General features: G+C 40.6%; 1 protein-coding gene across 26 annotated transcripts in view; it reads left to right on the forward strand.

Annotated features, from left to right (window-relative positions):
• trip12 (thyroid hormone receptor interactor 12) overlaps positions 1 to 13806 on the forward strand; it is a 49829-nt gene that overhangs the window by 23661 nt on the left and 12362 nt on the right. For all 26 annotated transcript variants that reach the window (XM_034700517.1, XM_034700530.1, XM_034700527.1 and 23 more), the window contains 12 exons: positions 3275 to 3380; positions 6124 to 6260; positions 8345 to 8428; positions 8621 to 8716; positions 9307 to 9458; positions 9590 to 9625; positions 9721 to 9816; positions 9906 to 9998; positions 10105 to 10266; positions 10833 to 10901; positions 11042 to 11207; positions 11742 to 11859. In XM_034700517.1, coding sequence (XP_034556408.1) covers positions 3275 to 3380; positions 6124 to 6260; positions 8345 to 8428; positions 8621 to 8716; positions 9307 to 9458; positions 9590 to 9625; positions 9721 to 9816; positions 9906 to 9998; positions 10105 to 10266; positions 10833 to 10901; positions 11042 to 11207; positions 11742 to 11859 — 1315 coding nt within the window. The remainder of the gene's footprint in view (positions 1 to 3274; positions 3381 to 6123; positions 6261 to 8344; positions 8429 to 8620; positions 8717 to 9306; positions 9459 to 9589; positions 9626 to 9720; positions 9817 to 9905; positions 9999 to 10104; positions 10267 to 10832; positions 10902 to 11041; positions 11208 to 11741; positions 11860 to 13806) is intronic.

The following is a 13806-nucleotide window of genomic DNA, read 5'->3' on the forward strand; positions in this document are numbered from 1 at the left end:
GAGTAATGTAAGAGAGTGTTATAAAAGCTGAGGCTTGTTACTCAAAGCTACTTCCAGACAGACTTATCTAAATCATAAATAGATAACGAAGTGTTTGATAAGGAGATACTACACTTCTGTTAGTGCTTAGACAGAATAACAGTGTCTCTATCAACGTCTGAATTATTTTAGGGCAAAGAATTGTCTTACATACATTTATCTTAAATATGTCAGTCCAACCAAACTAAGATGTATGTTAATGGTTTGATGACACATTTCTGAAAACACTTAGAAACAAATCAAAATCAGGCTCTTCCACACAGCACTGCATGGTAGAATCAAACAGTTAACATCCAATCATACTTCTTGCCATGCATAAACTGAAAGTACATTGTAGTCTTTGTAACATAATTTGCATAATTTCCATGTTGATAGTCTAAGGTCTCCTCCAGGATGAGTGTGCCCACTTTAGTACGTTATGAAAATGATAAACAACCTCAACCCAATGAACAGCTCACAGACAATCTGGACGATCCTTTCATCAGTAGGGATGGGTAAAAAAAAAAGCAGCACAGCACAATTAATATCAAGATACATACGTTATGATATGATATTGTACCGAGGGCTCCAGAATGACCTCAAAGTATTGCAATACTTTGCAAAACAAACTGATACTGAGTGGTATTTTGCCTAAAACAGGCACAGAACATTTTTACAATATTACGCCTCAGTTACCACTTCTAATTCAAAAGAAGTAAGTGGTAATGTTTGTTATTGTATTGCTGTACTTAGAGTATTCCTGTCAAGCTCACAACCCACAAGTCAGGACTAAAAGAAAGCTTAAAGGGGACAGGTGACACTGCTGCCTTTCTCCTCTGCTCTCTGTTCAACAGATGCAAACATTACTCGAGTCTCTTAATGAGACACCAAAGAGGCAGAACAAATGGCTGGTATTTGCTGACCTGTGAGTTGAAGCAGTTGCGGCTGTGCAAGAGTCGTAGGTGAAACAAAGGGCGGTGCAATGAGATGCACACTAGGATAAAGGGCAGCTGCTTACAAACAAGATCAAGCTGCTCCCTGCACGTTTGTGTGGAGATACAGAAGTGTTTTTTTAAATTTGTCAAATCATACAATCGGATAATAATCAATTTCTTACTTTCATCATTTTATTTAAAGAGCAGCGCTTGCTTTCTAAGCCGACTCCGTCACCACTACACTCTCTTTCTTGCTCGCAGAGGCTTTAAGAACCAGCCTACTAGCCAAACGGAAACATCAACAGGAGTGGAGGGAAATATAGAAACATTTTTATCCTCGCCAGTGTGCTCCTCAATCTAACATCATCAATCCATCAACTGAGTACATTTATTGAAGTTGTGTTCAATGCCTTTAGAGGACTTCCTCAAACTTTTGCTGAGGACATAAAGGAATTTAAGGTCATGTCATTATGCCTGCTGCCAAGTTTGGAGGATGGCTTGGGACTTGCTATAGCCAAACATCATCATTATGTTAAAGCAGCAGCTTGGACTTTTCAACCTCGTGCCCAACAACTGAAATAGATAGCCTGTGTGTGTGTCTGTGCAGCAACATTTACACTGCTGAAGACAGTTCTTCAGTTACAGCACTTGGCTTTATGATAATACACTTTCCCATGGAATAATTACATTTGGAACAAAATAGACTATCTCAGTGATAAGTTTCATCTTAATACCGTGGAAGAACCTCCAGAAGTTCTTGATCTAAGTGAGCATTGTTTTTAGATTTAGGTAGAACCAAGAGGATGAAAAACAGGTCTTTGGTATTATAAGAAAAAATGCAGAGCCACAGTTAAGTTGTTGCTTAAGAAGTGTTTCACGTTAAACTGATCTTTTAAAGGGCAAAACAAAGGTCTACAGAGAGATAGTACAGGAAGTTTTGTTAGTACATTTGAGATGGGAAAATCACGATACCTGATACCTGATGTCTGATACATTACTTAGAACGACAACAAGTTATGATACAGTGATTCAGCAGTATTTGATGGATTTATTAGTGTCCTGCAATTAGATTAAATGAAGAGAACAAAATGTCCCTTTGAGGCAAAGTGCAGGATTAAAGTCTCTAGCGCCACCTCAAGGAGTCATATAGTAGTGACATGCAGAGGGAGGGAAGTCTGTTTTGGAGCATTATCATTTTAAAGTGAAATATTGCCACAGTTGACACGAGCCAGGGTGACCGTATCTTGTCATAACAGTATTTTGTGCCCCCCCCCCCCCCCCGGCCCCCCCAAAAAAGGAGCATGGTGAAGCAAATGTGAGCTGTGCAGGTCAACATGGGGTCAAACAGCTCTTGGTAGGTGGGGGGATAGAGACCAAGGTGGGCTCTCTGCCATGGGTCCCAGGCCTAAATGGAGAGACCCCTCCTAAGTTGGCTTAGCTTGTGGGCCCACCAGCTGACCAGGGTTATGTTTGAGGGCAGGGAAGGACTTGTAAGCTGCTTCTGTCAAAGGGAAGAACTTTATCTCTGCTTCTTTATCCTTCTCTCTTAGCCTCTAATACCTTTTTAAATACATATAGATTGGGCTACTTTTGTCTGCAATGGTGAGTAAGCTCATACAGTACACTCTGATTGTGTTTGACTTTGCATTTGATTGCATTAAAGTAACAATGTAACTGCAACATTGGGTAAAGGAAGATAGTCGCAATTGCATTGAGTGGGCTGAGGTAATTTGAGATGCATTGTGAACTTCTATGAAACTCTTGCTGAGATGTTTGTGAGCGATATACTGAGCTGAGATGTTTATGAACGATAAACATTTGAAATGAGTTAAAGCAAAACTTCATCAAATGAAAAACAAAGGAAAAAAGTTTTTGTCTTTAATTAATTTGCTCATTACTTTATAAATGTTTATTTTTATGCTGCTAAGACATGAGTCAGAGATCTAACATGAAGGTTGTTCTGTCATAGGGCCATGGTTGGGCTACTATTTATACCCTCTCAGTCAGTGGTACATGGCTCTGAACTGGCAACACTAGAGCCTTTACTATACTGAAAGGTAATACTCAGCGTTAGTGTGATTAATGCTCTATAAAAGATATAAGCTATTTCACACACTTAAAGCACCAATCATGTTTTAAATATGGTACCAAAGCCATAATGTTTATCTCTGAGTCCTGCTGTAGAATCTCTAACAGTGAAGATGGCTTGATGGCAGAGTGTCATGTTATCTTCCCTGTGAGTTAGATCTCACAGGACTGGTTGGTAGTGTCTGTGCATTGTCCAGAGGTGAGTTAAATGTCCTTTTTTTGTCTACCTTTAGGTTTGAGGAAATCCACCAAGAAGCGCAGCGAGTCTCCCCCAGCAGAGCTCCCCAGCTTTCGGCGGAGCACACGCCAGAAGACCACGGGCTCCTGTGCCAGCACCAGGTACAAATCACATTAATAGCTCCTTGTCTGTAGTGTAAATATTCATATCAAGGAAGTATGTGAAATTCAAGGCTCTGTATTTTCAGAATTTCTTGACATTAACAAGGATAGAAAATACAAGAAACACCTCTCGGTATGATTCAGTGTTCAGTCACTCCACTGTCTGCAGCCTCCAAATGTCCACCACTCTTGATAGACGGAAAGTGATCAGTATAAATGGAGGGATTGGTTGTACAGGTTTTGTAGTGGACTGTATTAGTTTGAAATTGGATTTTACTAGGTACATTTTTCAAGTAACAACCATCTCTTGCACAAAATGTGCTCTAACACATTGGTAAAAAAGATGCACGTATTTTTAATCCAGCAGAACTACCATCTGTTTCAGTAGTCTGCAGCCTTCCCTCCTGCCTTAACAACACATGGCAGCACATCCTGGCATGTTCGCTCCGCCGCTAGATCAGTGGAATATTGTGCAGCAGAAAAAGATGCAACCTATCACAAACTATTCTAAACTCTGTTCGGCCCCAACTTGTAGCCTTTTGTGAAAGTGAAGAGCAAGTGAAAGCCTTAAGTGCAATAACTTTCTATAGGCTTTAAAGGTACAGTCTGTAGAAACTGGAATAATTGGCGAGAATTAGTAGAATGTGTGTACTCATTTAGATTAATTTCCATATCTCCAGATATTGTGGGTTGGATTTTGTCAGTTCGGCTGCTAAAATCTATCCATCACAATGCTCAGCAGCAACAAACAGGCAATCTGTGCCCAACATTTACTCCCCTGTCTCTGACTATCATCTACTTGGCTGATCAGTTCTGCCTCATGTTTCTCTCAGTGTACTCACATGTTACTTATTACACTCTTCTCGGGCAACAGCTGAGAAACACACAAAAAGCTAAACAGACTTCTGTAGCATACGAGCTAACTGCAGCTACCGCTAGCAGGCTAGCATTATCATAGTCACCTCACTGTCTTTCTGCTACAAGCATATTCTCTAACCTTTGAATACAAATACCTGCATCCAGGGTCTTAAATTAGCACTGTGGCAAGCGACGGCGGGTAAAATCATCAGGCCGTCTGCCACTCTGGCAGACAGGGAAATTGTACGACAGAAAGACACATTTAGAAATATAAGGGTATGATTGGATAGAGCCACACATTTGACAGTCACTCAAACCTACTAGGCTCTATAAAGGCAACGCTATTGGCTGTAGAACAGTTTTCGTTTTGATTGACAGTCGAAGTTCACCAAATTAAAACAAAGAAACAGACGCGCCTACACATACATGCCCACTCCTTACTTTATCAGCTTAAATAGCTGGCTTGGCTCCTATGCTTGGCTCACATGTCAACGTTGTCTGATAGCGTTTGTTAGCTTGCAATGTGGCGTTATCTTTCTAAAGTTGACAAGCCAACTAAACACGTGCAGAAATCACCAAAAAAAAAGACACAAAGGTATTTCAACCTTAAATGGATGGTCAGTGAAACGGGAGAGCGACGCAACTGGCTGGTGTACGATGAGCAAGAAGGGCTAATGCACTGCTCAGTCTGTAAGGAGTTAACATTACCGATGGTCAGATGTTTGTGGGACATAAAATATGAAGTTGGAGGCCGTAAAAGACCCCGAATCATCTAAGAAACACAAACAACTCAATGATGTCTAAATATTTTTTCTTTCAATTGGCACATATACTTTAAAAGTGGCAGATAGAAAATCTGAGTGGCAGACAAAAAAAATGACTTGCCTGCAACAGTGGCAGGCAGTGAAAAAAGTTCATTTCAGACCCCGCCTGGTGCTTCCCAGGGATGCATTGGTGCATCAGTTTAGTGCATCCTTTCAGATCTTGATGCTTCAGAGACACAGGACACATATCTATCAACATCACTGAGCTCCTGTGGTGCATGATAAGTATGATTCCCATTTGCCAAGACTTAACCAACAAAAACTTCCCTATTCAGACAAATCCTTTTGTGCACAACCACCACTCACTACTTCTTCATTTTTCAACTGGTGCATTATACGCAGCCACTCAAAAACTCTTCTGTCATTACTTTCTGTTCTGTGCTAAAATACACGTTAGTGCAAGATGGCTGCCTGCGTGGTAGGGGACCTGCTATTATGTAGAAATGAAAGACTCATTCCAAATGAACAAAAACAAAATTAATGTGTACTCAGGTGATTTAGACTAAGTTAAACATGCTTCTAAATATTATGTTCCATTTTTGCAAAGTCTATTCTGCTAAATGCTGCCAATTCATACACAGCAGTTCAAACCCAGCAGTCATCACAGCATGACAATTAGTTTTCAAAGCCAGACAGAAAACCTGCACATTAAAATCACTCCAATTGACATTAAAATAAAAACCAAGCGCTGACTAAATTGCTGATACAATTTCAGACTACAAAAAAAGTCTTGTTTTTTCAGACAGTGTCTCACATGAACATACCCCAAAAATGTTATGAAACCTGAAGAGTCCTATGTTGATCCGTTTTTTATGATTATCGTTGAGAAAGTTAGAATCCTTGATCAAGTATCGACCTGTTCATGAGACATTTTTGACACTACCTTTTGAACTACCTACTTTTTAGATTTGAAAGTTTCTTTGTGGTTACAAAGACTTTCAGACTATCCATAGGAACCTCTGCTTTGTGTTCATTTGAATCAATGATATAGCATGGAAAGTACTGTACTTTGTGATTACTCTGCTGTCACTCAAACTCTTGATCTGTTTTTTCTGTAACAGTCGGCGGGGCTCAGGCCTGGGCAAGCGCGGGGCAGCCGACGCTCGCCGACAGGAGAAAATGGCCGACTCCGACAACAACCAGGATGGGGCCAACTCATCAGCTGCTCGCACTGATGAGGCGTCACAAGGGGCTTCAGGTACCAAACACAACACATGTCAAATTCTTGATTTGACAGTGGAACGCCTTTTTTATGCTGGGAAGTTTATGATTTAGTTCAGACTTGAAGTCATGTCAGATTGTTATCCAAATCAGATTTGTAAGACTGTCAGCACTGTTATTTACTAGGGATGCACCGAAAATTCGGCCACCAAAAGACTTTTATCCCCGAAACAACACGGCCGAAACAGAATGTTGGTGACGCAAGCAAAAACCGCGACCATTACGCGCTTGTCTGGATAAAGGCCAACATGTCTACATCTGTTATTCCTTTGCTTAGAAGACGCTTTAGCGCTGCAATTAAAGAGGTTGAGACGGACAAGGGAGTGAAAACAATGAAAAGTACACTCTTAGAGTCTGTCAGCACACGTTTCACTGAGATCCATTCAGATCCTCTGCACTTCATCGTGACTGTACTTGAGCCACGTTCTAAAGATCATTACTTGGATGTGAGTATAAAGCAGCGCGCACGAGACATGATCCAGGTCCGATGGATGCAGAGAACCTGCTTGGAGACGGAGAAGTACACAGTGCAGGAGAAGGAGAACAGAGCGCAGAAAAAAGGACTTGTCTCTCTGAACCAGATGAGGGGCATGCACCCTCGTTGTCTGATATGTTCAATGAGATCCTTGATTTCAGTGAGGTTCGTACACAGTCAGAGCCATAAATGCAATGGTAGGGGAGACCGGGACAGTTGTAACATTTTTGACATTTCTGTCTATAACATTGAGCTCTTTTAGCCCAGTGTGTTCCAACTGATATACAAACTAGCTGCAACTAAACTGAGCATGTGCAGAGTGAATCCGATGATTCCTTCCTGATTGGTGCAAGTGTTACAACTGACCCGTGTTACAACTGTCTCCCTACTAATAATTGGCATTATAATTTATTTCGGTATTTGGGTTTTCGGTCTTGGTTTCCTAATTTTCGGTTTTCGGTTTCGGCCAAGAATTTTCATTTCGGTGCATCCCTATTATTTACCAGCAATCTGATTTGATTTGTGCATCCAGACAAGGAATCACAAGAATTCACAAAATTAATATTGCCTCTCCATTACTATGAGCTTAACAGTTAAAAAAAGTTCCTCTTTCATCTCAAGCATTTCCTTTCACCTTCTCTTTAACTAGTTAACCACAATATTACCCATACACACACATACTGAGAGATGTGACACGCCCCTGTTGTGATTGCATTGATTTACTGTTCAATATGGCCCCCCTTTTACCACTATTTTTAAAGCTTTAAATCAAATTTGGTGTCAGTCATTCAGTACCACTTTCATTTGGATCACCGTGTTTACCCCACAGTATTGAGGGCAACTTTTGTCTACAGGCAACTCACCAGCTGTTGTGAGAATATGACTGGATGTGAAAAAAAGTCAACATGCAAATTGTGTCACTTTGACTGCTGTGTAAAACTCACTGCTTATGAAGAGAGCCAACAGAGCAGATGGAGAAGGAGATATGGAAAGAAGTGGCAAAGCTGCTTTGTGTACATAAATACACCCTCCTCACTTTTTTAAAAAATTTATTACAGGTCACAGAAATCTGTTGATTCTAAAATGCACATTTCCCTAACGCTCCTCCCTCCAACCATGTTCTCATGTGGTGACCTGCTAACAGCAAGCAGCAGTGTGACTTCTGCTCTCTTCTTCTCTGCGACTCTGATGCACTTCCCTCACGCTGGGTTTATTGTACTCAGTCAATCTTAACTCTGAATTGAGTGGCCCGAGTGTCGACACTGAAAGATCAGTACAACTCAGATTGGATTAGCATTTCAGCCCATCTCCAGATGTGGTTTTGATCTCATTTTAAAATACCACATTTCATGTGGCTATTGGCTGCCTTTTTATTATCAATCTGGACTTGAAAAAGGGACTTCAGTTTGAAGACTAAACAAGGCCATTGAATTATCACAGATTTTCAACTGTGTTGGTTGAGTAAAGGATTCACCACCCCCCAATCAAAAGGGGTTAAAGTGTTTCCTGGTAACTTGAACGATAATTTATTTCTTTAATGTTTAACTTTATTGTAAATTTTAACGTAATACTTTTTCTTTTCCCAGCTTCAAGCTCAGTTGCTGGAGCCGTGGGCATGACCACCTCTGGAGAGAGTGAGTCAGATGACTCTGAAATGGGAAGGCTTCAAGGTATACTTCAATAATCCCTATTTTCCTGATACTATCATTTAGGAATTCATTATTTTTATCTGTCACTTTTTGATGTGAACACAGTAAGTGTGAACACAACCCTGATCTCTATTTGATATCTTAATGTGGTAAGATTTCATAAACAGTTTTCCAGAGTTGCTCTCTATAAAAGTCACTTTTTTGTCCCCTCAGCCCTACTGGAGGCCAGAGGTCTCCCCCCACATCTTTTTGGGCCCCTGGGACCCCGTATGTCACAGCTTTTCCACAGGACCATTGGAAGTGGAGCCAGTAAGTACAGCCTTCCTATCTTTACGGCTTACAGACTGGAAATGTTTTGGTTGCATGAGTTGCTGCTATCAGCCTAGACTCTCTCATAAATTTTACCCTAAGATAAGGCCAAACAACTACCTGTTATTAAAATGTGAGAATTTCAGGATTGTGTCTTTACAGAAAATGGTGAGTGAGTGAACTTTCAGAATAAAAAAATTGTTTCAAAACAAGGGGGGTATCTCCGCAGAAGAAAAAAAAAAAAATTAGGCTCTTGCTTTGAAAAGTATTCCGGGAGTGTTGCCATTCTATATTTTTCATTCCAGTAACATAAATATAGCTGGCACAAAGCCAATACAGCTCTCAACGTCTAATTTTTCTGTCTATTTTGGTCGAGATCCTTACGTGAGGAAAGTAGTCAAGCTTTCTATTCTCTAAATTTTCCACACATGAGATGGATCGACTGAAAGGTCTGATCTGTTAGCATGCATATTAAAATGAAAATCAAGCCGATCCAAAGCGGACATGTAGCCAACATGCATATGCTATAGTGGCCGATACATCCGCGTTCTCCTGACGCAAGCTCTAAAATGGTGCTATGTTCTCTGCAGGCTCCAAGGCTCAGCAGCTGCTACAAGGCCTGCAGGCCACAGGCGATGAATCTCAGCAGCTCCAAGCTGCTATTGAGATGTGCCAGCTGCTGGTGATGGGCAATGAGGAAACACTCGGCGGATTCCCCGTCAAGAGTGTGGTGCCCGCTTTGGTCAGTCTCATCTTGTTTGCTCATGAACTTGTTATTGTACTTGTATGTTTTTAAGCCATACTTCAATACAAATTATTTGTTGGCAATTAATGTGACTCACATTTGAAATATCTTGGTTCTTTCTCTCACAGATTACACTGTTACAAATGGAGCATAACTTTGATATTGTGAGTATGATGGGGTTTTTTTTTCTGATTGTGTAGTCGTCTTTGTTTGGTTCTTTATTTTCTCTTACCCCACTGCCTTTGAACTTTTCACACAGATGAATCATGCCTCCCGAGCTCTCACATATATGATGGAGGCGCTCCCTCGATCCTCTGCTGTGGTTGTCGATGCTATCCCTGTCTTCCTGGAGAAGGTAAGACGCACAGCCCCCTTATCACTTTTGAATTCCCAATGGCAGCCTATTGATATGCTGTTGCCATGTTCTTCTTTTGTTGTCTGCAGCTTCAGGTGATCCAGTTCATTGACGTCGCAGAGCAGGCCTTGACTGCCCTGGAGATGTTGTCAAGGCGACACAGCAAAGCCATTTTGCAGGCTGTAAGTGTTCCTACTGTCCTTCTGTCCTTCTGTCATGTTCTTCAAATGTCCTGCCTGTTTGCCACTATCATACCCAGGAATAATTTGACCATTTCTTCCCTCACAGGGTGGGCTTGCGGACTGCCTCCTCTATCTAGAGTTCTTCAGCATCAATGCTCAGAGGAATGCCTTGGCCATCGCAGCCAACTGCTGCCAGAGCATAACTCCAGACGAGTTCCACTTTGTTGCAGATTCTCTGCCCCTGTTGACCCAGAGACTCACACATCATGTACGTCTTGCGTTTACAGAACCACATGTGCCAAAATACTGTTGTGATGGTGGTATTTTATAGTTAATTTTGACATAATAGGTTCCCAATCGAAGGAATTTAACCATTAATACAGGCAAAATATTACGAAGCAAGTAGTGAATTGTTTGACTGGAAAAATAACCCATACAAACATTGCAGCTTGTTAAATGTTATAGGGACTCCATCTAAGTTATTCCAGTTTACAGTGTTGCCTATGTTGTGCTTCAGTAAGGCTGATTACACAACACAGATCATCTCGAAGAAAGCATTTTCTCTTTGACCCTTTCTAAAATCACTTGTATATCTGTAGATATCACAAAGGCGACAGTCATACAACAAATTTTACATTGACAGCATTTGAGTTTTCAGAATTTGTCAAAACAAAAACAGTAATCAAAAATAAGTAGTTCCTACTTTTGTTCTTTTAGTTCAAACTGTTGCAGCTGTTCTCCTGAATAAAAGCTTTGCATTTCAATTAGTAACACTCATGCTTCAAATATTATCAAGCATAACAACTCACTAATGTTTTAATTTGACTCTTTCAGGATAAAAAATCTGTTGAAAGCACTTGTCTCTGTTTTGCCCGACTGGTGGACAACTTTCAACATGAAGAGGTTTGTACCTGAATATTTATTTAACCTCTAACACCATGTTTACAGATTCTGTATTGTTCCCCACCTCTCCCTTACCCTCTATTTTTGACACTCAGTCACACACGTCCTCTGAATGTACATGTTTGCTTTTCAATTTCCAGAACCTGCTGCAGGAGGTTGCATCCCGAGACCTGTTGACCAACATTCAGCAGCTGCTTGTAGTAACCCCTCCTGTGCTCAGCTCGGGGATGTTTATCATGGTGGTGCGCATGTTTTCTCTCATGTGCTCCAACTGCCCCTGCCTGGCAGTCCAGCTTATGAAGCAAAGTGAGTAACCATCATACACACACACAAATGGGTCCAACCCTTGCCACTCTGTTAATGCTTGCCCACTCAGTCAGTGCTGTTTTGCAAATGTTTATACATTTAAACTGTAGTGTACTCAATACAAAGGGCATTCTTTTCATTCTTAAACACAATTGTTGCAAGCAGGTGAGGCCAGCTGACATCAATCATTGTTATTTTCTCACTATATATGAAGGCATACAGTTTTCACTGTGCTTGAAAAGGGTCTGAACTGCTGTGGAGTCACATTCCTTTCATATATGAACTTCAACTTTATGCAGTATCGGTTTGATTTCCAGATAGATGTGACTATAGAACATTTACACCTATCAGCTTTATATATTTGTGTATATAGGTGTACATTGCTAAATCTAACACACATCCCATAGTCAGGTTATTTCACATCTAACATCGGAGATTAAGTTTTGTTTGTCTATAATGAGTTGGCACATTATGTGCTGGGGTATTCTGTGTTGGTTGGCACAGCTAACAACAGAAAATATCTTTCCTTCACAGATATAGCAGAAACTCTGCGCTTCCTCCTGTGTGGTGCATCAAATGGCAGCTGCCAGGAGCAGATTGAACTTGTACCCCGGAGCCCCCAAGAGCTCTATGAACTGACCTCCCTCATTTGGTAATGCCTCTCTCGCTGCCTTCTACTCAGTGACAACAGGGTTAAAATGACACTTGTAAATTCAGAAAAATGCTAATTTTCCGTCAGTCCCCCTGTAAATGTTACAAACTCAAGAAGTCAAATTGGTATCAACCAACCTTTAAAAATTGTTTTAATTGCTCATGAGAGATTGAAACCTGTAAAGGTAATACATAATCTTCCTCTGCACAAGTAGAGAGAAACTCTTTTCAGTTACACTTATCCCGGCCCATTTTAATCGTGAATGTCAAAGTCTTTGAACAGAAGTGATGAGCTGTTTAGTGAAGTTAAGATACTCTCAGGGCATCTGCAGACTCATAGTGTGCTGATACTTTTCATTTCCAAGTATACATGATAATATGTTGAGCATGACCTAATTCTGTTGTTTCATAAATGACAGTGTTGAGCCTTGTTAGCTGTTTGTGTATATTTGCAAGTTCTGCATACTCTAATGAATGATGTACTGTATAGTGCTGGGCGATATTGAAAACGATTTTATCATGATAAAACATTTCATATCAGTCGATATCGATAATTATCACGATATATATCAAATCATTATTTCATTTACATTTTGTCAGATTTTTGCTGAGTGAAAGTTGAAGAAACAAGACAGTTTGTTAGTTTGTATCTGGATTTAGTTTTCTGATGAGCTTCTTGAATCCATCTTTTCTGACGGTGCTAACAGGAAGCAGGTCTTCTGTGTAAGAAGAGATTTTTGTGATTTTAGTTTGTAGATTCTTATTTTTCTCAAGTTGAGCGTATTTGCAAAATTTGATTTAAATTTACAACAAAGATATATCAAACTGTATACTGTGTATCAGTTTAGTAGATAATTTTTTTGAGTTGTGCCCTCCCCTTTAAGATTACTGAGGGTTATGAGCAGAGTGATGTTTCCCACAGTGCAGTGAATGTGTCACGTTATTCAGTGTTCAGTTGTCCTCCAGTCGCGGTGGACATTTAACATGTTAGAAATGCACGGCAGAGGTTGTCTCTGTACTCTTCCTTTACCCACATCCTGAAAGTATATGTAATGAAGTGTATTAAGTTGATAGTTAACGCAGAGTCGACACAGTATCAGACTTATGGCTCTGCTTTGAGCAGCTAGGTTTTACGTTTTCTTTGCTTGTTTCAGCTGTGTTTACATTGTTACAAGTCCCGCCTACCTCTCACCCTGCAACATGATTGGCTGTTCAATGTAGTTTTCTTCTTCTGTCTAATGTTGGTTGGCCACTAGCGTCTAAGGCTCATTAGAGCCCCACCCCCCCCTTTCCAGTGGTTTGGAGCATAGACTGTAAAAAAAAAAGCATTGCGCCACCTTTTCCTGTTGTACGGTTTTGAAGCAAAAAAAACCCTGTTCAAATGCACAGCCATTTTGCAGCCAGTCCGCACAGTAGATCATTTCTGTGTTGCCACGGTAATGTCAGTGTTGCCACGGTAACGAGCTCCACCCTACATGGTACTGTCCCGAGATCCTACAGTTTCCCTCTACGGCAGCTGTCAATCAAAGTGAATCCGGAAGTAAAATCCTGTTTTTTAACGTCTAATAACTAACGCAAAAGAAACTTTTCAGAAAAAGAGGCCTTGAACACAAAACAGTCAAATAATAACTACATATCACCACAGCATACGGATATGAGAAACATACGTACGACGTGTATTTATTTTTTAAAGTTTGACCGCAGCCCCATTTAAATGAATGGGGGAGACGGATTTTTTGACCTATACTGCAGCCAGCCACTAGGGGGAGGAGTTTTTGTGGAAGCCTCACTTCCAGCCGGGTGATCGGACGTCCATTTTTTTTACAGTCTATGGTTGGGAGGTGTAATTACTGGTTTATTTATATCACATTTTTATCCCACATTTGTCATATTTAGATTGAGAAAAATTGTGTCACGATAATTATCGTTGTCGAATTACCGCCCAGCA

Source organism: Notolabrus celidotus, chromosome 14, assembly GCF_009762535.1.
Source record: "Notolabrus celidotus isolate fNotCel1 chromosome 14, fNotCel1.pri, whole genome shotgun sequence".
NCBI classification, from domain to species: domain Eukaryota; kingdom Metazoa; phylum Chordata; class Actinopteri; order Labriformes; family Labridae; genus Notolabrus; species Notolabrus celidotus.